Source organism: Eleginops maclovinus, chromosome 13 (assembly GCF_036324505.1).
Source record: "Eleginops maclovinus isolate JMC-PN-2008 ecotype Puerto Natales chromosome 13, JC_Emac_rtc_rv5, whole genome shotgun sequence".
In the NCBI taxonomy this organism is placed as follows: domain Eukaryota; kingdom Metazoa; phylum Chordata; class Actinopteri; order Perciformes; family Eleginopidae; genus Eleginops; species Eleginops maclovinus.
Window position 1 is genome coordinate 12,129,551 of NC_086361.1, and position 22,791 is coordinate 12,152,341.

The 22,791-nt window shown below is 43.0% G+C and overlaps 1 protein-coding gene across 1 annotated transcript; it reads right to left on the reverse strand.

Annotated features, from left to right (window-relative positions):
• Nucleotides 1–10,148: 10,148 nt before the first annotated feature.
• LOC134874607 (kelch-like protein 10) lies at nt 10,149–13,179 on the reverse strand. Its single transcript, XM_063898677.1, has 5 exons — nt 13,049–13,179; nt 12,218–12,701; nt 11,465–12,073; nt 10,698–10,847; nt 10,149–10,520 (listed from the first exon to the last, which is right to left on the reverse strand). The coding sequence occupies exons 1-5, from the start codon at nt 13,177–13,179 to the stop codon at nt 10,149–10,151; spliced, it is 1,746 nt and encodes a 581-aa protein (XP_063754747.1).
• Nucleotides 13,180–22,791: the final 9,612 nt, after the last annotated feature.

The following is a 22,791-nucleotide window of genomic DNA, read 5'->3' on the forward strand; positions in this document are numbered from 1 at the left end:
CATAATAAGGAATATAACCATAAAAAGAGTGCTTGAATGTGCAGCTTGTGAACAAAAATAATGTCAAAGCATGGAAAATTAGAATACACTACACAATGTCCCAAGCTCCTGCCACCCTGTGTGCACAAATTGATTAAAGAGGACTTTCGATTTAATTAAGTGTGTGCTGTTTTATTGAAGTGAAAGTGTGGTTTTAATCAATCATGTTGTAAAAGTAAAAGAAGAACACCAGAGACTGCAGCCTTTCTAAGGTATGATGTGTCTTGATGTATTGTACTTTATTTTATTTTATCTAGACATTTGCTTACAAAACTGTTTCCAATTATTCCATAGAAAAACATTTTAGTCAGCAGCATTTTAGTTTTAGCCTTTTTACAGGTTTGTTTATTTACAGGTTCTTGTATCTTGTATTCTTGTATCAGTGTTGTTATAATTATTGCTCTTTCACTGTATGCTGTTTGGGTCTGTGGTCTACAGTCATGCTAGTTGCTCTGTAAGGCTCTACTTTTAAAGAGCGATTATTTGAGCTAATGCCAACTTAAGCATGCTAACATGATTAATAAGTATAATGTTTACAATGCAGCCTGATCTCCTGAAGAATATATAACCATATTATTTGAAATATTTAGCTAATCAAAGACTGTCTCCACTTTCACAGAGGAGACCTGTGTTTGTTTTCAGTGTGAAACTAAAAGTTGGAATTATATGTATTCTTAAATCTATTTTATGCTACATATAACCAAGAAGTTTTGTTGCATTTTGTTACAATTAACTAAGTTAACCAAAACCTGCAACTGTAATTTTGGGAGAAAGTATGTTACTATTAATGTAGTTAGTTGTAAGGGAACATTATAGGAGACAAGGTGGAATGATGTTACTTTAGCATGTAAGACGACATACATAAATTATTTAAATAATAGATGTTTATCTCTTAGTCTTAAATCCATAAAACACAGGTTACCAACTTTAGTAGCTGCTAAATGTTTCATGACTACCATCACATGCTCTCACCAATGATTAGTATTTAAGAGGGTTTCCATGACACAGTAACTTAGAGCACTATTGGCCACATTTATAGGAACCCATTGCATAGGATTAGCTACCATCTGACAGGACTTCACCTCTAAAGACGAATGACCTTCTATTAAAAGGTGATTGATTTTCTCCTCCTACTAAAGATATTGATTTTCTTATATTGCCTCTGGTCTACTAATGATACTAATTCTAATATTCACTGGACCTGAAAAAAGGCTTCCTAGCTATAATAGCTACTGTCAGAGAAAATGTGTGTGTATGTGTGTGTGTGTGTGTGTGAATGTGTGGGTGTGTGTGTCTGTATGTGGGTGTGAGTGTGTGTTTTATACAAACATCTATAAAATCGGTACTAGCATTATTTGACTTGGTCTAATACTCTTCATTGCGTTACAGCAGCTTGTATAAATCCCCTGCAATAGAAGGAGGTTTAGCCAAAGGGGGAATAAATTCCAGAAATTAGAAATGTTGCGATTACAGAGGTGTAGATGCTCTACCCGTACTTGTAGAAATCTACAGTGGACAAGTTCACTACATCTTTGTACTGTAACATCATGAATACATTGCATTAGCTTTGAATGTGTCTGAAACATACAGTATATCACTAGCTAGGGGTGTAGCTCAAATGAAAGCATGAATGAAAAGCTGTTTGTCTAAATATTTCCACAACCTTTTGATAGATTTCCTTGACATTTTGTACAGACATTTGTGTTCCACATAGGATGAACCATATTGACGCTTGTGACAATTTCACTTTTTCTTCAGTTTACGCGATCAGTGGGTTAGTGGTTTTGATTGAAATCTCAAAATGTGAAATGAGGCACAGATAAATGTGTCTTTCTCAAAATAAATCGTAATCATTTTGGTAAAGGTCTTACTTTTTTCTGGTGAGTGATAACATGATTCACTTAGTTGTTGTAGTGAGCAAGCATTATACCTTCTCGACAGAAAATAAGCAAACAGAATGATTGAATTTCTAAATAAAATAACCCTAACAGTCTAACCATAACCCTTACCAGAACAAGAAAATGGGAGATAATGAGAAGAAAAGCCACATAGAGAATATATTATTAATTACTTCAAAGCATTTTAATATGCTAATTCCTATTTCCCATGATGTCTGACCTTCTAGCCTTCAGCAGATGACGAGAATAAATAGTTCATACATTGCCCCTATGTAGTTCTCACCTTAAATAATGTATAAAGCAGAAGGGCAGTGAAACTCCAACCTACACAGTGAGCACCATTAGTGAAAGACATCCAACTATGTCGGTCCCACGTTATCTCGAGGAATATATATATATATTTCTTAAATAGGACAACTCAAAATGAAGGGGCATGTTCAAGATGAATCATTGTTTTATTTTGTGTTTGGAAAATGTACTTCCCTTCATTTTTACAAGTAAGTATCTCGTCCCAAAGCAATCTTTGAATGTACTGTAACTGACTAGATGAGACTTCATATCAGTTAGATCCCCTGTGGTTAAAAACGAGAAGCTCACCCCACAGTGAAATGAGTTTTAGGTGCTCTCAGGTGATTTGTCTCATTTTTATTCATATCTGATATTACATGCTTACGTGTAAAGGAGTGAGAAAGGGGTTTGTCCTGGGTGATTTACCCGGTCTGCGATTGGGAAGCATTGGGTACAGTTTGTAATGAGTCTTACAAATTGGTTAAAACAATTGGTATGTTCTATTACAAATGAGGATTTCCTAGTGGATTCTTAAACCCTTTCCCAATCTCAAAGTAGTTTGTTGTAACATCATGATTTAAAAAAAACATGTGTTTAACAACAACTCAAATGATCACCTTATATGTTATAGTTATACATACAGTATGTACATATAAATATATATATATATATATATATATGTGTTGTGTATACATATGCAAAGCAGGAGGTTGGATGACTTAATTAAAAATCCACAATAGATAAGGGTGGATGAAGGGATCATCCAAACAGGAGAACACATTGAGCCCCCTGTTTCCTATACTGACGAGATTCAGTGGAGATGCTTGAAACGTCACCTTGGGTAATTTTGAGGTTGGTTTAAACTATATATATATATATATATGTTTTGTTTTAATATTGACCTACATTAGAAAGACTTTGCGGGCCAAGATGTATTTGTATGAATTAATTACTACAGGTATCTATTTGCACCTTTGATGATTATAGTCTGAAATGATGAAACTGCGGAGGTTGAAATGAACAAAATGAAGAATAAAAACACACTTCTTGTTGTTTGTGCAGGCACAGCTGCTGTGACACCTTCTAGCCCTTTGGCATGTTTACCTCTGAAAAACAATCTTTATGTAGACGTTTTAAAAATATGGATATTTATGCCTGATAATATCACAGTGTCGTTTTAATAGGGCCATAGAGGGCAAGTGACTTTCAGTGTCTGAAAAAAATGAATGAATATGTATATAAGCTTCAAGTGTAATATCACGGTTCACCAATCTGATAGGGAACATATAGAAGGAACACACACACACACACACACACACACACACACACACACACACACACACACACACACACACACACACACACACACACACACACACACACACACACACACACACACACACACACACACACACACACACACACACACACACACACACACATACACACCACACACACAATGGAATATCTATATGCAAACACCTTCAGCTCTAAGGCAAGCAAGTATTGACATAAACTCAACACCATGCAGATGAAATTCAATGTTATTCAATGCAGTCTAATTCACACACACTGTACATGCACTCAAACACTAATTTAATTGTCTGAGTGTAGTGTTTTTGTGAGAACACACTCACAATACACATGCTCCTTTAGGACTGTGCTGCAAATGAACATCATCAATTAAAACATCAAAAACTGTTTTGATAAATCGCAGAAACATTCCCTGTATGTTAAGTAAAATCCCATACAGACTGCATAATAAAAATAATAAAAAATGTCCTTACTATTTTTATTTTGCAGTATTAAATATCATAAACAGAGTAATTTAGCTTTATAAGATAAGACACTTTTTACAGATTGCCAATGAAGCAGGTAAGATAGTGTAGTGCAGAGAGGAGAGAAAAGACAGAGAGAATAAAGGATGAGAGGAGAAGAGACAGAGATAATGAGACAGAGATGGAGAAAAGATGGTGGAAGTCAGAGAGGCAGTGAGGAGAAAAGTGTCAGTAGCCGCTGACGAAACTCAACCTGAGCTCTAAATGGCTCCTTAACAAGACACTGAGACAGCAAAATGAAATTATATGCAGAAATGCACACACACACACACACACACACACACAAATGCACACCACACACACACACACACACACACACACACACACACACACACACACACACACACACACACACACACACACACACACACACACACACACAGACACACACACACACACACACACACACACACACACCACACACACACACACCACACACACACACACACACACACACACACGTGCGCAAGCATACACACTGACATTCATAGGACTACCAAGCCGTCTAATTCCTCTTTTTTCATGTGCAAGTGGACAAACATGTACATTGACTTTGTTTTATTTAACACGTTTGTTTATTGCCCTCATCATGCATACATTTAATTGCTACAAACAGGTTGCATGCAAACAGGTACATCCCTACTTACGTATTACACTCACACCTTTGCATTTAGCACACCAAGACACACACACCCGAACACACACATACTTTATTGTATCTATAGTCTAAAGGAGTTGATATGCATTGCACACACACATGCACGTATAACCCCCGAACACAAATTTAGCTTCACACACGGTGATAGGTCTTTTAAAGGGGTGTTTCACACCTCATCGCATTTCAATTAGTAGGTAAGACAGAACACACGCAGACACACACACATGCACACACACACAGCTTGACAGTCTGTCCATTGGGTGAAGAAGATTCATTTGGATTCTCGTCTCTTCCCCTACCACTTCCCTTTCTGTGTGTGCCCTTTCTTTTTGCTCTCCCTCTTTCTCTACTTATCTCCCCTCTGTATATTCACTTTACTCTCTCTCGCTCCTTCCCCCTTTTCTCTTTCTCTACGTCTTTCCTGCTGCATCACTGTGAGTGACAGTGGTTTGACCTCCGGGGTTGTCAGGGGAGGCTGTTGCACAGACGGCCTGAATAGAGGAGCTTTTCCCTGGGTGCAAGTCTGCTGAGAGTTGGAGGATGAGGAAATCCTGCAGCCACCTCTCTTACCAGACACACAATGTACATATTATACACAGTGAGTTCAGCTGTGCAAGATGCTTTTCTGAAGTTGCATATTAACTGATTGTGAAAGGATGTTTTCAACTTGTTCTCTTTTTTCATAGAGGGGGCCATCGGTTGTGTCGACTATGAGATTTGCACGTGCTGACATTGCTGTGACAAAGTCCGATGGAGCAAGATATGTTAACTGACCTCAAGCCGGTTTGATTTAGACAGGCCAAAACCACAGTCTCAGGGGGCTTTAGAGTTCACTCCACGATTCAATGGCCACATGACAAGAATCGGTAGAATTTGTTTTCAGTACATCATTTTTTTTAAAGCTCAGTAAAACAGTACAACACATAGGCAGACATATCACATAATAAACTTTGTACATCACATGATAATCTCTGTTAATCAATTTCAATAAAGAAAAATCAAGAAAATGGAGAAAGGTATGAACAGTCAGCGAATCTGATTTTAAACGAGCCAAATTGACCATATTTTGACGTTAAACAGAAATCTAAATCTAAAATGTAAGCAAAGATTTCTCATTCCACAGAAAAAACACAAACTACAACTACAGCAGATCAAAGCCTGTAATCTGCCTGGATGTATTACAGTTCTGGGTTTATGGTGTCGAGTCAACCTTGCTTCTCATTTTACCATTGACCAAACAATTGGAAGTAAAAATCCCCTGCAGCGTGCATCACAAAGATCAAACATAACTCTTTGTGTAATGAATGTACAGTATAAACCATGGAGCTGTATTTCTTTTACAACCCTTGGTTAATCCTACAGTATAAAACCAACATTTTTAAGATAGTGTAGTGATAAGAGACACTAATGCACATGAGAAGGAAGTATCTAGTTTGAGCTATACAAGGTGACTTATCGATAAATAAGTTTCGGTTTACATCTGAACCATTTTGTTTTTCTAAACTATGGGTTTATTCAAAATCTGCCTGCTCAAGGTACTTGCCCTATATGACTTCTTTAAAGTGATGGATACTGAGCTTGCCCTAAGAAATTATGGAATTAATCCGCAAAGTGTTCACAACTAGAATTCTCCTTCTCTCTTTCTGCCTGTGATGTTCATCCTCAGTCTGGCTTTATTGGGAAACTCCTCAGTAAATCATCTTAGCTCGGAGTGTAATATTTCACGATACACTTGGGAGGGGGGAGCTTTTCTTTCAGTATAACTACGAGATAGTGAAGGGTTTAGGCGGTTACTGTGAGCTAAAGCAGTGCAGTGTGATGTTGTATGACTGACACGCAGGTAAAAGGAAACAGACAGAGGTCATATAGAGGTCAAGAGGGAGCGTAGAGCTGTCTTATATTGTGTGTGTGTGTGTGTGTGTGTGTGTGTGTGTGTGTGTGTGTGTGTGTGTGTGTGTGTGTGTGTGTGTGTGTGTGTGTGTGTGTGTGTGTGTGTGTGTGTGTGTGTGTGTGTGTGTGTGTGTGTCTAAGAAAGAGAGGGAGGCTGAGGATAGATCAGGTATAAATTGAATCCTTTCCAATTGGGAAACTATTCTCTGTTCATCCCTGCTCAAACACTGAAACACACACACACACACACACACACACTGCGAGGGTGAGACAGGTGTTAAGCATGAAATTGATTCCACCCTCTATTCAATACACACACCACAAACCCTCTCTTTCTATCTTCCACTATTTCCTCCCTCCCTTATCTCTAAGCCACCATCCTCCTCGCCTTCCCTCTTTCTTAATCCTCCAGATCCTTCTTTACACACTTTTTAAAAATATTTTCTTTTCATGTCTGATGCGAGCGACAGTGTGTCACAGCTCTTGCAGGACAGTGAACACTACATTTGAGGTTGTTAAATGTTTTTTTGCCCCAGTACGTTCCAAGTTGCTGTCAGTTTCCTTACAAAATGAATGTTGCTGTACAGTAAATCGTTGTATTTCAAGGCAGATGTATCATGTGAAACTCTGCTCTGTTGCTTCTCACACCCACACGGATTTATTGTTTTTTTTAGTGAGAGAAAAAAAACACCATTTATGGGTGATAATGGTTTTTTTTCTTTCTGTAATCTCTCTCTTTCTCTAATGTGTCTTTTATTGCACCAGTACAGAACAAAGCCCTAAGGCAGTGCATGCACACACACACACACACACACACACACACACACACACACACACACACACACACACACACACACACACACACACACACACACACACACACACACACACACACACACACACACACCGTCTTTGTACCACACACATATTCACACACAAAACATAGCATGCTACAGTATGTTTGGATTAATAAATAATGATCACACAGTATGAAGGACTCACACTCAAACATACATCTACTCGTAAGCAAGCATAAAATACACACTGTTGCTGGCATGACCTCACTGTTCCGGTGCAGCACTAATTCTGTGTCGTTTGTCAGTTCGTTGACAGTTGCTCACACAAAACAATAACTGACTGTGTTTTTCATTCGTTTTATGAGCAAAAAACTGTATTTAACTTTTAGCCCTTGGCTACAGATCAGGCAGACAGAGGAGGGAGAAACAGAGACAGAAAGTGGAGGAGACAGAGGAACCAGACATTGCAAATAAGGGAGGAGAAATGGCTGAGCGTGAGTGTCGTGTCTCTCTCGTCGTGTGTGTGTGTGTGTGTGTGTGTGTGTGTGTGTGTGTGTGTGTGTGTGTGTGTGTGTGTGTGTGTGTGTGTGTGTGTGTGTGTGTGTGTGTGTGTGTGTGTGTGTATACCCTGTTGCCAGTGCTATTAAAGTTGTATTGCACAGGGCTTTTAGAACATCGACCATCAGCCAAGCAACTTTAGCTAATAATTTTTTTAAAACCCAAGTGCTTTGTGCATGTCAGGGCTCCTCCTCAAAGTGTGTGTGGGCGGTGGAAGAGTTGGGATTGTCGACCTGTATTTGTATAATACTTTTGCATCATATTCTCAGGGCACACGAACACACAAATGACCCCTCTTATACAAGCACTGTAGCGTGAAAATGGGTCATAAGAATTTGATGTTTGCAGCATCATGTTTGCCAATTGATATGAATATTTTTTGTCTAAAAAATGCTCTGTAATCCACCTTCAGAGTCTAGTAACACTCTCAATGTAGGGTATTCTCATAACCAAGAAAAGATGAAGATTCATTTGGGAAATATTGTCTACTTAATGATCCCATACATGAACAATTGCTATTTTTCACTCAGGGCATGCAGAAGATAACAACGTTCACGTCACCTCTTAAGAAATTGCTTTCATACCTGAGAATTATTTACCTCCCAGTGTACCATTTTTTTCTTTTCTGTATCTACAGTATGCCTGTCTTCTACATGCATTGAGACAAGTCTCTTTACAGATGTTAAGCCAAAAACGGTCCATGAATAAAAACAGGTGAAAGGAGTTAAGGCCAATAAGCAGAGAGACAGAGAAGTATTATCCTTCTTATTTCTGAAATTGCAAAAGGCAGGCCCGCTACCACCACAAAGAGAAGAGGATACGACTGAAAAGAGACATAAGGTGGATCCACATTTATAGATTTTGCTAGACATTAGAAAGTTGCACCTAATAAACATTATAAAGTGTGTCTCGTTCCTTCACTTTTTGCAACAGGGTTGATATTTTCAAGTCATGATGACACTGTGATGATTACACCTCCCCTCTTGATTTGCCTTCATGAGTTAATGTTATTTTAGTATGAAATCCAATACTGATCAGAAAAGCAAAGACACTTTCATAAAGAAAAACATGTATTTGTGTTTCTTTTATAAGCTACAAAGGAGTGACTACGCTGTGTCACCTGCTCTTTTAAAAAATATGTTTAAAGGCCCGAAATCTGCCGCGTAGTGAGCTCCAGTCATTCTTTAAGTGAATGAATGGGGGAAAAAAGTGTTGTTCCCCTCCTATTATATAAAACACATAAAGCATGAAGATCTCTTTTCCTATGCGAATGTCCAAAAAACACAAAGACAACACAGTCAAGGTGACTCTGTCCAAAAACTGGCAAGCAATGCTTTATCTGTGAGATAGAGAGAGAAAGACAAAAAAGAGAGAATACAGAGGAGAGAAGGAAAGGGAGAGAAGGAGAGGAAGAGAGAGATTAGGGGAGGGAGAGAGAGGGCAGGGGGGTGTATGCGGCAAAACAGAGAAGGACAGACTGAAGTCATTCAAGCTTTTCTTCCCCCTGAATAATCCCAGTTTTGTCCACATTTAGTTGGAGGAGATTGTGGAACATCCAGTCCTTGACATCTGCCAGAAAGTCATGTAACAGCACCAACTTATATTCTTCTGACTGAATCGCTCACGTTTTTCTTTCACTGTCCACCTCAGCTCTTTTTTCTTACCTATTTCTTTTAAAGTCCACTTTGATTTCTCGCTCTGTCAGTCAGTAATGCAATACTATGTATTTGTCTCAATGTTTGAGGGGCTGTGAAGAAGGCCAAAATGACCCATTAGTGCTCCCTTTAATGGGGGCAATTCCTCTGAAAGCTGTACAAAATTCATTTCATTGTTGTCCTTGAAAAACAAATACCTGATATAATATCATAATTGTATTATTGCACATACATGTTAAATTGCACTATAAAATCCTCTTTGGTGGCGCTACATAGAAGTTAAAAAATCTTGCATGCACATTTTCCAGATAACAGTCAACTGTTTCATGTTTAAGTTTGGTTACCTCAGGAAATGAATGCTATTACACTTTAAGAAATGTGCCTTCTGAAGGCATTGATCCGGTCCTTGATGCTATCGGGGGACATTTAGGCACAAGGAGAGTGCAGAACATTTACAGGAATTACAGTAAATGGAATAGTGGCAGTATAATGCTCAAGCAAATTTATTTCATGGTGAAGCAAGGAACTCAGACAGACTCTTCCGACTCTAAAACCTCGACAGACTCGCCGTCAAGATGTAAGAGCAGCAGGTCGTCACGAGGCAAAGCATACTGTGCCATGTTGGGGAGCCCGGACACCACACAGCAGCTCAATGCGCTGCGGAAAATCTCCATGTCACAGGCTTTAGACCACTCATTCGTTGTCGTGTTGTAGTTTTCAACATCATAGGTGGTGTTGAAGCCGTTGAAGCCCCCGACAACAAAGATACGACCTTCAAGCACGTCAATTCCAAAATTGCTTCTAGGGGACAACATGGAGGACAATTCGTGCCAGGTGTTTCTCTGGGGGTCGTAAGCCTCAGCACTGCGCAGACGAGCGGTGCCATCAAAGCCACCAACCTTTGGGAGGAAAAGAAGAGTAATCACGGTCAGGTTTTTAAATGGATGTGTAGCCAGGCTCTCAACACACTCAAGGGAGGAAAACACCTGCCCTCAAAGTTTTAGTTTACAGTCTAAAAATACTGAATGATCACCAAAACACTTCATGTGTGCATCATCAGTGTCCAATGTACTTACTGCAAAGATATGGTTGGAATGTGCAATGATCCCAACGCCACTGCGGCGGTTGTTCATGAGTGCGATCGCTGTCCACTGGTTGGTCTCTGGGCAGTAACATTCAGCTGTTTGCAGGCACTCGTTTCCATTGAAACCTCCACAAATGTAAACCTGGTGAAAACAGAAGGTGTTTCAGGTACATTTTGACTTTTGTTGGCTGCAACTGTTATTTATTTGCTTGTGTGTATGTTGTTTGAAATGCTTTTCGAAAAAATATGTTGTAAATTAATTGGGACCTTGTGCCAAAGATTAACAATAATATTGTAGGTGTTTGGGAAATCCAATTTAAATCAGTGTTTAATACGTTATATTAACATACCAGTATGCTGTTAAGATGCTATTTTAGGGAGATGTATATTTCAATATAACTAACTCCATACACATAATAACTTGTTTATGCATAAATGTTCAACCTGTTGACCTATGTGCTTTCAACAATCTCATACAATGAACGTCAATATTTACTACTGCACACCTTTTAACACTTCCATGCTCATTAAATCATATATTCTTCAGGTTGTTTAAGACCTTTACTCAATTTCCTCTAGCAAATTATTTAGCTTACCTCAATAAAACTGCAAAAGGTCAAGCAGTAGGCTAAGTGTGGACCTTTGCTGATATCTTAGAGTTAGGTTTTCTTTACAATAATCATCTCACTCTTGTTTCAAACAGGCAATATAACTTTATGTCTGTTATGTTAATCCCAGCTGCTCTTCGACTTCACCAACCTTGTCATAGAGTGTTGTGCAGCTTGCATCGCTCCTTTGCTCGCTCATGGGTGCAATCAGACTCCACTGGTTGTTCTCGGGCATATAGCGCTCGGCAGTGTTGAGTCGTGTATGTCCATCATAACCTCCCATGGCATAGATGCATCCGTTCAGCACGGTGACGCTCACATAGCAGCGGCGGTAGTACATTGATGCCACCTCGCGCCAGATGCGTATGTTTGGGTCATACCTGCGAACGCTGTTGAAATGCTCTATCCTGTCAAACCCACCAACACAGTAGATATCCCCGTTGAGAAAGGCAGTGCCGTGATAGGCCCGGGGACGCTCGTGACCGTTTGACACATTGACCCAGCTGTCTGTGCGGATGTCGTAGGCCTCAATGCCGTTAGTTGGATCTCCACCACTCCAGCCTCCGATGGCCAGCAGGACAGCATTAGGCAGGCGAGGACGGGCGAGTTGGTTGCAGAGGAGAGAACCATAGTTTGGCCTGCGAGTGATGATATTAAGGGCTTTTCTAGCCATGAGCTTGCACTCAATGTTTTTTTTCACCAGCTGATTAGACCTCACATTGCTCTTTAAATATTCCTCACTCATTAAAGCCAGCCGGACCTGCTCAGGGGAAAAAAGGACAGAATCTTTATTTGAACTTAATAGACCGGGCCTCAGTTTCCATTCTATAAATATTAACTAAGACTAACACTGTTGCTGAAGATGTTAATTTAAGCAACATGCAGTGAAAGAAATGTATCATACCTTGGACAGGAGTGCAGCGATGTGTCCTTTGCGCTCTTCCGGGGAATGGGCAATCCAGAGAAGGATGGCCTCATACACAGTGCACTCTTTTCTCACGTTGAGTTCGTCTCTACCAATGATCGCAGTGAAATTTTCCACAGAAAGCTGCTGGAACTCTTGGGAGAAAACAACCTCCTCAAAGTGATCAAGGATATAGCAGAAGGAGTTGTGTTTCAGTCCAGAGCAGCAAATGGATGTGGTTAACTGATAGATGCCAATGCAGTTCTTTATGGAGAGTCGCTCCTCCAGGAAGTTGCAGCAGTTTTGCACAATGCCTGCGACATCAAGCTGATCCGCTGCGAGTAGGAGCTCCTGCACATTGTCATCAGTCACAGAAACACAGCCAGTATATGCAAACTCAATGATAAGCGCCATCATGTCCGCAGACAGGCCAGATATATTGAAAACTTGTTGACCTGGAGTTGACCAGCGTCTGAAGAAAGCTCTGTTGGGAGGAGGGGATTGAAACAGTTTTTGTTAATACAAAACATTAAAACTTATTGCAGCAGTAAATTCAACTGATAAAGGATTTAGTGCACACATAGCCTTAAACCGAAGCACTTATTAAGCAAGGGCACTGTATGGTACAATCTGGAGATATTTTTGGGAAAAACAGATCTATTACTCAGGATTGGTATTGGTCAATCAGATATTTAAAATCTCTCCTGGGTCAAATTTGGTTAATCAGAAATGCTCCCTGTATCCATGAGTCACACATAACATGATAGGATCAGTGTGTCCCTTACACATAGATCATAAATTGTCATCAATTTGCTATTATTTTTTACTTACAGGAAGTACTTGCTGCATTTACAGAGGATGACCTTGTGAATTTGAAATTCAACATCCTTGACTCTGATGATTGCATCGCAAAATTCTCCCTCTTGGCGGAGGTCATTAAACACTGAGCTTGACATAGCCATGCCTTGGTTAGTGATTTCGATATTGTTTTTTACAAGAGGTTCTGCAGAGTCTTTTGGTTGTTAATGTGCTTGTCTCCTGAGATTGAATGAGTCAGTTCAGTCAGGAGAGGGAATGAGAACACACCCTCTGTGTTGGGGTTCTAGATCTCTAGAACAAGGTTTCCATTCTGGAACTCAATACCTCCATTCCATCATTTTGACTCATACAATGTCAAAAGCAATGAACTTAACCAGCAGACCATTAGATGTACATAAAAGCATGAATATATTCATTATTTGTTGTTATAAGCTTGTGTGTTTTACAGTATATAGTAGATTCAACAGTGTGCTAGATAAAATTGTGTGGATATGTTTCACATTTGTGCTTAATAATACTGTTACAGTTGTCTGATTTTGCCATAGAAATATAAACAACAATCACCATTTTTATCTTGAAGGAATCAAATAACTATGGAAAACGCTTATGATGTACAGATGATAGAGCCTTAAATGTGTGATATTGAGCTTTATAAATAAAATTCACTTGGTTTTATGTAAATCATCACCGAGTTTGTCTTACACAGGTCCACCAACTAAAGAAATGTCTCAGCGATTATCCTTGTTTACTCACCATGGCCTCTTTATTAGGTACACCTGTACAATATAAGGCTGCTGTATCTACTACAACAGATCTGCTTCATACTCTAGATTTAAATTCATGATTATGTTTCTCTAAAACTTTCCGAGAAGTGTTGATATGTTGATATCGAGATTTTTAGCTTGTAGTGCTGTACCTTCGTTCATTTAGGGAGGCTTTTTGAACACATTGACATACAGAGTCAAATGCACATTGATAGCCCAAAATCTTCTCTCACTCCCTGGTACTATAGCGTTGCTTCCTCAAGGGCAAACACAGCAGGTAGCCTGAGATTTAATTAGCTAGTTAGCCTCTGGTTGACTGAGTAAAGACCCCATCCAAGAGAAATCTGAGCTCAGTTCACAACTTTATACTGTGATAAATAAGAACTGTGTGCGGCAGTGAACAGTAGGAGAGAGCATTGAAGTGATAAATGGCTGCTAAATACAGCGGCTTCTGATTAAACAGTATCAGAGGAGGTGATCATAAAGACAAAGAGGCAGTGGATAAGAATGACTGTAATCAAACACATTTTAGCAAACTGCTTCTTTCTGCTTGTATTCAAATCAATGAACGGGTAATCTGTCTTGAAGGCAAAACAACTCAGGAGTGAGATGTCAAAACAGCGTGAGCTGAATATTTGTAGGGAAATAAGTTTTCAAAGCCCCAAAAGCAACAAACTAGAACCATAAATGAACAAATTGGACAGATTGTGTTCTTCATTAATAACAATTACCTTCTAAACTCATCTACCAATTAAGGAATCAACAACTGTACTGAAGCCTGTTTGTGATTTGAATGGCTGAAAGATCAAGAAAAACAGCTGTGTGTGTGACCGGCACATTATGAGATTTATTTACAACAACCTTTATGGACACAGCTCCATGGTTCCTAGGTTAAAATCCTATTTACTTTGGATGTCCTGTGAACTATTCTTCGTCATGTATTTGTGGTTTTACTGTAATTGAAATTTCTTAGCAAATATTTGATGTATTTGGGCTAGTTATCTCACTCAACAGAGATGTGACCTGAAGCTATGTGGGCACTGAGGTATTGTTTGTGTTTAAATGTTTGCAGTGTTTGAATTTGATTATTGGATTCTATAAGAAGAATTGTATTAGGCTGAGAAAAACAGGGTTTGGCAGTAGACTATGGCAAATACAAATGAATTGAATTTATTAAAAAAAATAATAAAATAATTTAAACATTATATTAACACAAATGATTTTTTACTTATGAAAATGATTTTTTGGTTTGTTTTTCAGTTCATTTGAAAGGTAATATTCACATAGATCATCTTTCATTTAGTGTCTGAGCTATAAGCCTTCAAACTCAGCATCAGTCAAGAAAAATTGTTGCCATAAATTTCACTTATTGCAATAAAATGGAAATTGAGTCTTATTTGTCAATCGGGTCTCTCCATTTCTCTCTCCTCTGAAAATGTTTCCTGTGTGAGGTTAAGAAAGCATAACAATGATTAACTGGAAATATAATTAAACAATCCTCTGAGCATGTATCAGTCATTATGCCAGAATATGACAGTGTTAATACTCAGAGATTTTAACATGCATGAGGGAGAAACAAAGAAACTGGAGTCACATGGTGTGATAAGAACAGAGATATGACTGGACACTAATGAAGATGTATGTTGCCAATAGACATCACTGTGAGCGTGAGTGAATGTGTGTATCTCTCCTTTGAAAGAATATAGACTTCATTGGGATCTAAATTTGTTGTGGTCACAGCAGTCTGCTGTGTTTTTCCTCCTCCTGGGTTTGCCACTCCCCCTGTCGGTCTCACTTCACACCTGGCCGTCATCTGCAATCATGCTCACCTGGTCGTCATCTCCAATCAACTCCCCTTCATAAACCCTTGGATTCCCTGCTGTCGGTGCCAGATCGTACTTCGCTCTACAGTGGTAATGATACGTACCCGGCTCCAGTTTTCCTTGTTACCTTGTTACCTTGTTACCTTGTTACCTTGTTACCTCGCTACCGAACTCTCGTCTCTTGTTGCCTTTGACCACAACCTAACTCTGTTTCCCTCTGCCTACAGTGTGTTATCCGGATCACGCACTCCAGCTCGCCTGCCTCACCCTCCCCCCGGTTTCCGCGTCCTCTACCTGCTCCTCCACCTCACTCAATAAACCCCCTTGCATCAATTCAACACCGTCTCTTGTCTGCTCTTGGGTTCAGAATCGTTATCCTAACAGAACGATCTGGCCAAGATGGACCCAGCGGACATGGACAGCATCCGCGGAGCTCTCGCCGCCCAAGGCACTCAGGTTGCTGTGCACAGCCAAGCCCTCCGGGAAGCTATGGAAGCCTTTAGGAATCTCGCTACCCGAGTCACTCAGATGGGTGCGCAATTGGACTTACTAGCCCCCCTTACCACAGCGCCTCCACCGTCAGCTTCACCTCCGCCGGCCCCCACTCTCCCGACACACCTGCCACGAGCTCGTGAGCCTCTCATTCCTGCGCCTGAGCGCTACGCTGGGGACATGGGTATGTGCGGAGCCTTTTTGATCCAGTGTTCACTAGTTTTCAGTCAGCAGCCCCTCACCTATCCCACTGAAAAGGCTAAGATCGCCTACATTATGGGGTCACTTAAGGGTAACGCATTAGAGTGGGCTTCAGCATTATGGGACAGTGATTCCCCAGTCAACGATAATTTTGAGCTTTTTGTAGCCGAAATGAGGAAGGTTTTTGACCATCCAGTTGAGGGAGGGGACGCCGCCAAGCGGCTTATTTCCCTTCGTCAGAGCTCCCGCAGTGTAGCTGAGTTCTCCGTCGAGTTCCGGACCCATGCAGCCAGGTCGGGCTGGAACGACAGGTCACTATGTGGGCTTTTTCTTTCCGCTCTCAGCGAGTCAATTAAGGATGAGCTGGCTACTAGGGAGGAGTCTAACACTCTCGATGAACTGATCTCCCTTTCCATCCGGCTGGATAATCGTCTACGCGAGCGGCGTAGGGAGAGGACAGGCAGTTCCGTACCCCCGGCACTCGCTGCTTCCTATTCTCCTCACTTCCCGAGAGCTGCTCTCTCTGCCCCCGTGACACATGCAGTCACTGAAGAGGAGCCCATGCAGCTGGGGCGCACTCGTCTTACCCAAGCGGAGCGGCTTCATCGGATCAAGACCGGAGTGTGTCTGTACTGTGCGCTGCCCGGGCATCTCATCTCCACCTGTCCGTCACGACCAAAAGACAGGGCTCGGCAGTGAGACTCGGGGCCCTGCTGAGCCACGCCCCCTCCGTCCCCGTTCCTCACTATGCACGCTCACCGCTGGATGCCACTCTGCTGTCCCTCGGTCATCCCTTTCCGGTATCGGCCCTTGTGGATTCGGGAGCGGATGAGAACTTCATCGACGCCGGCTTCGTGTCTCAGGTTGGCATTCAGTTGGAACAATTACCCTCTCCATTAAACGCTAATGCCTTAGATGGCCGCCACCTGGCCCTTGTTACTCACTGTACTAAGCCCCTGGAGTTAATTGTTTCTGGTAATCACCACGAGATGCTTCAGTTTCACGTCATCCGGTCTCCCCTTATTCCCCTGGTTCTGGGCCACCCCTGGCTCAAGCGGCACAATCCCCAATTTGATTGGTCTTCTGGCAAGGTGGTGAGTTGGAGCACTTTTTGTCACTCCACCTGCTTACAGTCTGCCCTGTTTCCAACAGAGGGAGGTGTCCCCTTGCCCCAGGAAACCCCCGACCTCTCCTTGGTCCCCCCCATCTATCATGACCTGGGAGAGGTGTTTAGTAAGTGTCGTGCACTCACCCTGCCTCCCCATCGCCCCTATGACTGTGCCATTGATCTCCTCCCCGGCGCCCCTTTGCCCAGTAGTCGCCTGTATAACTTGTCCCGTCCTGAGAGGGAGGCCATGGAGAAGTATATTAAGGATTCTCTTTCGGCTGGCCTCATGAGACCCTCCTCTTCTCCTGTTGGTGCAGGATTTTTTTTTGTTGCCAAGAAGGACAAGTCTCTTCGTCCATGTATTGATTTCAGGGGACTCAATAACATTACAGTCAAAAACAAGTATGCCTTGCCCCTCATCAGTTCCGCATTTGAGCCGCTGCAGGGTGCTACAGTCTTCTCCAAGTTGGATCTACGCAATGCCTACCACCTGGTGCGTATCCGGGAGGGCGATGAGTGGAAGACTGCTTTTAACACCCCCCTCGGCCACTTTGAGTACCTGGTCATGCCCTTCGGCCTCACTAACGCCCCTGCCGTGTTCCAGAACCTGGTAAACGATGTCCTCCGGGATTTTCTCAACCGCTCAGTTTTTGTCTATTTAGACGACATCCTTATTTTCTCTCGCAACCAGGAGGAACACTTCCAGCATGTCAGGCAAGTTCTTCAGCGGCTGTTGGAGAACAAATTATATGTGAAGGCCGAGAAGTGTGAGTTCAGTGTCACCTCTGTATCCTTCCTTGGGTTCATCATTGAGAGCGGGCAAGTGAGGACCTGTCCCGAGAAGGTCAGTGCAGTGACAGACTGGCCCATTCCCGATTCCCGCAAGAAACTGCAGCAGTTCCTGGGATTTGCCAATTTCTACCGGAGGTTCATCCGTGATTACAGTAGGGTTGCAGCACCTCTCACCCGTCTCACCTCTCCTGCCCGCCCATTTGCCTGGACGCCTGAGGCGGAGACTGCCTTCTCTGGTCTTAAAAGACTTTTCTCGTCTGCCCCCATTCTTATCCAACCTGACCCCTCCAGGCAGTTCATCGTGGAGGTCGATGCGTCTGACACGGGGGTGGGGGCGGTCCTGTCCCAGCGCTCAGCTTCTGATGAGAAGATTCACCCCTGCGCCTTTTTCTCTCGCCGGCTGGTACCTGCTGAACGTAACTATGATGTTGGTAACCGCGAGCTGCTGGCTGTGAAACTGGCATTGGAGGAATGGCGGCACTGGCTTGAGGGGGCAGAACAGCCGTTCGTGGTTTGGACCGACCACAAGAATTTGTCATACATCCAGACAGCTAAGCGCTTGAATTCCCGCCAAGCCCGGTGGTCCCTGTTTTTTGGGCGGTTTAATTTCTCCCTCACCTACCGTCCCGGATCCCGTAACGTCAAACCTGACGCCCTCTCCCGTCAGTTTAACACTATGAACACACCGGCCTCCCCTGACACTATCCTCTCTCCTTCCTGCCTCAAGGTTGCTGCTGTCACCTGGGAGATAGAGTCCCTCATCCGGAAGGCCCAAGTCACCGAACCAGATCCGGGCAACGGCCCTCCTAACCGTTTCTTTGTCCCCAGTTCGGTTCGCTCTCAAGTTCTGGTGTGGGGCCACACATCGCGCTTTGCCTGTCACCCTGGCGTGGGCCGCACCCTGTCCCTCCTGAAGAGGCACTTTTGGTGGCCAGCGATGGACGCTGACACCCGGGCATTCGTGCTTGCCTGCACGGTGTGTGCTCGGGCCAAGTCCTCCCATCAACCTCCTGCTGGTCTGTTACGCCCTCTCCCTGTTCCTGGTCGGCCCTGGTCCCACATTGGCCTGGATTTTGTGACTGGTCTTCCCCCCTCTAAGGGCCACACTGTAATACTCACCGTTGTGGACAGATTTTCGAAGGCGGTTCACTTCATTGCGCTTCCTAAGCTCCCCACTGCCACAGAGACTGCCCAGCTGCTTGTGCAGCATGTCGTTCGCCTCCACGGGATTCCCGCTGACCTCGTCTCCGACCGTGGTCCCCAGTTCGTTTCCCAAGTGTGGAAGGCCTTCTGCCGAGCGCTGGGGGCCTCTGTCAGCCTGTCATCAGGGTACCAGCCGCAGACTAATGGGCAGGCTGAGAGAGCCAATCAGGACCTCGGAACCGCGCTGCGTTGTGTGGCTGCGCGCAACCCCTCGGCTTGGAGTGACCATCTCTCTTGGATCGAGTATGCCCACAATTCCATGTCCTGTGCTGCCACCGGCATGTCCCCGTTCGAATGCTCCCTGGGATACCAGCCACCCTTGTTTCCTGCTCAGGAGGATTACATCTCCGTCCCCTCGGTCCAGCACCATCTCCGCCGTTGTCGCAGGACGTGGAGGGACGCACGCACCGCTCTGCTGCGCTCCGCAGAGCAGAACCGGCGCATTGCTGATCGCCACCGGGCTCCCGCTCCTGCCTATCGGGTGGGTCAACAGGTGTGGTTGTCCTCTAGGGATCTCCCCTTACGAACTGGCTCCAAGAAATTAACCCCTCGTTTTGTTGGCCCTTTCCCTATTATTTCCGTCATCAATCCCTCAGCGGTCACACTCAAGCTGCCTCCAGCCATGCACGTCCACCCCACCTTCCATGTCTCTCGTTTAAAGCCAGTCTCCACCAGTCCCCTCTCCCCCCCGGACGTTCCCCCCCCACCTCCCCGTTTGACTGACAACCACCCAGATTACACCGTCCGGCAGTTGCTGGACATTCGTCGTCGGGGCAGGGGGTATCAGTACCTCGTGGATTGGGAGGGTTATGGGCCAGAGGAAAGGAGCTGGGTTTCGCGGGGCCTCATCCTCGACCCCTCCCTCATCCGGGATTTTCATCGGGCTCACCCAGAGAGGCCTAGGCCGCCTGGAGGCGTCCATTGAGGGGAGGGTACTGTTGTGGTCACAGCAGTCTGCTGTGTTTTTCCTCCTCCTGGGTTTGCCACTCCCCCTGTCGGTCTCACTTCACACCTGGCCGTCATCTGCAATCATGCTCACCTGGTCGTCATCTCCAATCAACTCCCCTTCATAAACCCTTGGATTCCCTGCTGTCGGTGCCAGATCGTACTTCGCTCTACAGTGGTAATGATACGTACCCGGCTCCAGTTTTCCTTGTTACCTTGTTACCTTGTTACCTTGTTACCTTGTTACCTCGCTACCGAACTCTCGTCTCTTGTTGCCTTTGACCACAACCTAACTCTGTTTCCCTCTGCCTACAGTGTGTTATCCGGATCACGCACTCCAGCTCGCCTGCCTCACCCTCCCCCCGGTTTCCGCGTCCTCTACCTGCTCCTCCACCTCACTCAATAAACCCCCTTGCATCAATTCAACACCGTCTCTTGTCTGCTCTTGGGTTCAGAATCGTTATCCTAACAAAATTGCCTCTAAAATAGCTTAATAAATGCATGTAGAAAAAATAAATTACACTTGTCAGTTACAATTTATTCGAATAGTAAAACATCTATTGGTTTATCATCCATGTCATGTCTAACCGCCGTTACTACATCCTACTGATTCATAAATGATCCCCCGCTGACTTTTTTTTCTTATCACCTTGCTGCACTGCTGTGTTTAAATGAAATGAATAAACTACTACAGACTCCTTGTTTGTATGTGTCGTGCTGCAAACTCTCTGCCAATATTTCCTCCACGGTCCGACCTCTTCTGCCTGTCACAAACACTTGGACACAGAATAACAAGAACGCGCGTGTGACCTCTGACCTTTGATCAAGAAACAGCCTGCAGTAGGACTTGACTCTTAGTCTGTCTGCAACAAAGTCAGACTAAAATAGAAACAAGCATGTTGTCACATATTTGTATGGTTGTTATGGTGTAGTTTTTGTCCATTTTAAATCAAATATTTTATTAGTAACTGTTACCCAGCAAAATTATAAACCACAGCAACAGAAAGTTAAAAAAAAAAGAGTTTGCAAACTTTATCTGTAAAGTTGCATTGTGGGTAATGTAGATACCAGGTTTTGGCATAGTAGAAGAAAGTTTGGAGTAAGAAAGAGGATATCTCTGGTCCCGTTACATTGACGTCAATCCTTCTGACAATTTTAAAGGAATGCAATGATTAATTGTGGATCAAACATTTCAGAAGTTCAGTAGTTTCTTTTCCTGTTTACAAAAGCATTTAAAAGTCTGAACTGTAGAAGTAATGTACTTTCATAGACTTGCTAGCTTTAGGATAAAAAACCATGTGGTCCACAGGTATTTTTCCTTAGGCAAGGATTTTTGTCAGTGCCATGTTCAATACACATGATCGCAGTAAACACAATCAATGGCAAGAACACTAACGGGCACTCTTTATATTTTATTGGTTCTCGGACTGTCTTCAAGAAGAAAATGATGGATGTGGATTAAAGGAGAGAGAAGAGAGTGTGAGAGGCCGAAAGAGAAAGGACACGAGGAGGAGAAAGAACCTCTGCAGCAGCTGGAATTGATTTTTTAGGAAGCGACAGAGGGAAGCATGGAAACTGCTGCCACATCCCCTGGAGCCTCCTCTGACACACACACAGGCTACACCAACTCTCCCCCCCCACACACACACACACACACCTGTGAGAACACACCTGCACATACACACTTTGCTGATTCTGCACATAACACACACTCTCTATCTCACACACACTGCTGCCTCTCTCTTCCTTTTAACCTTGCACAATCCCACACTCAAATCAGTAAAGAACATTGCAGATGTTTCTTTGTAGGGGTTTTTCATCCCATCAGAGCAGCTAAATTAGCTCTCTGGTAGACTCTGTTACACTTCCAAAAGCAACACGGGCACAGAAATAATGAAAAACACCTATGTGAGTTTGGGTACTGTTCATTACAATGATATTGATCTTCTCAGAAGAAAAGGCTCTGAGGCCACTGCTGCCACTGCTTTCTTCGGAGGCAGAGTTTCGATTTATGATGACTCAGCAGGAAAGGAGCCTCAGATCGGAAACTAAACTGTGTGTTTATATGCTCTTACAAAGGATACCTAGAGTTACTTAATATGCCAAGAAACAAATCCTAAACAAGTTATCTCAGTATTCAGGTTTACATATTGTAAAAAAGCCCTGTCTACAACTAGTACATGCACAGTGTGATCCTGAAAGTTATTAGATAAAGCACTGGCTTTGTCCTGCTCTTTATAAGATAGCAAATTTGCAATTGAGCAATCCCAGCTACGATTCCTTATACTGTTAAGCATTACATTTGCTCAACACATCAGTGAGTCCTTATCCTAAAACACATCTTGTATCGTCATGTTACAAATAAAACCGTTTCAGTTTTTAAAATTAAACAAACAGGTCAGATAAGCAGCCAAAGAGCATTATGTT

Coding starts and splice junctions, on each gene's coding strand:
- LOC134874607 (XM_063898677.1), bottom strand. CDS start 13,179: ATGGCTATGTCAAGCTCAGTGTTTAATGACCTCCGCCAAGAGGGAGAA. Junction 12,702..13,048: donor AAATGCAGCAAGTACTTCCT/GTAAGTAAAAAA, acceptor TCCTCCCAACAG/AGCTTTCTTCAGACGCTGGT. Junction 10,521..10,697: donor ATTCCAACCATATCTTTGCA/GTAAGTACATTG, acceptor TTCCTCCCAAAG/GTTGGTGGCTTTGATGGCAC.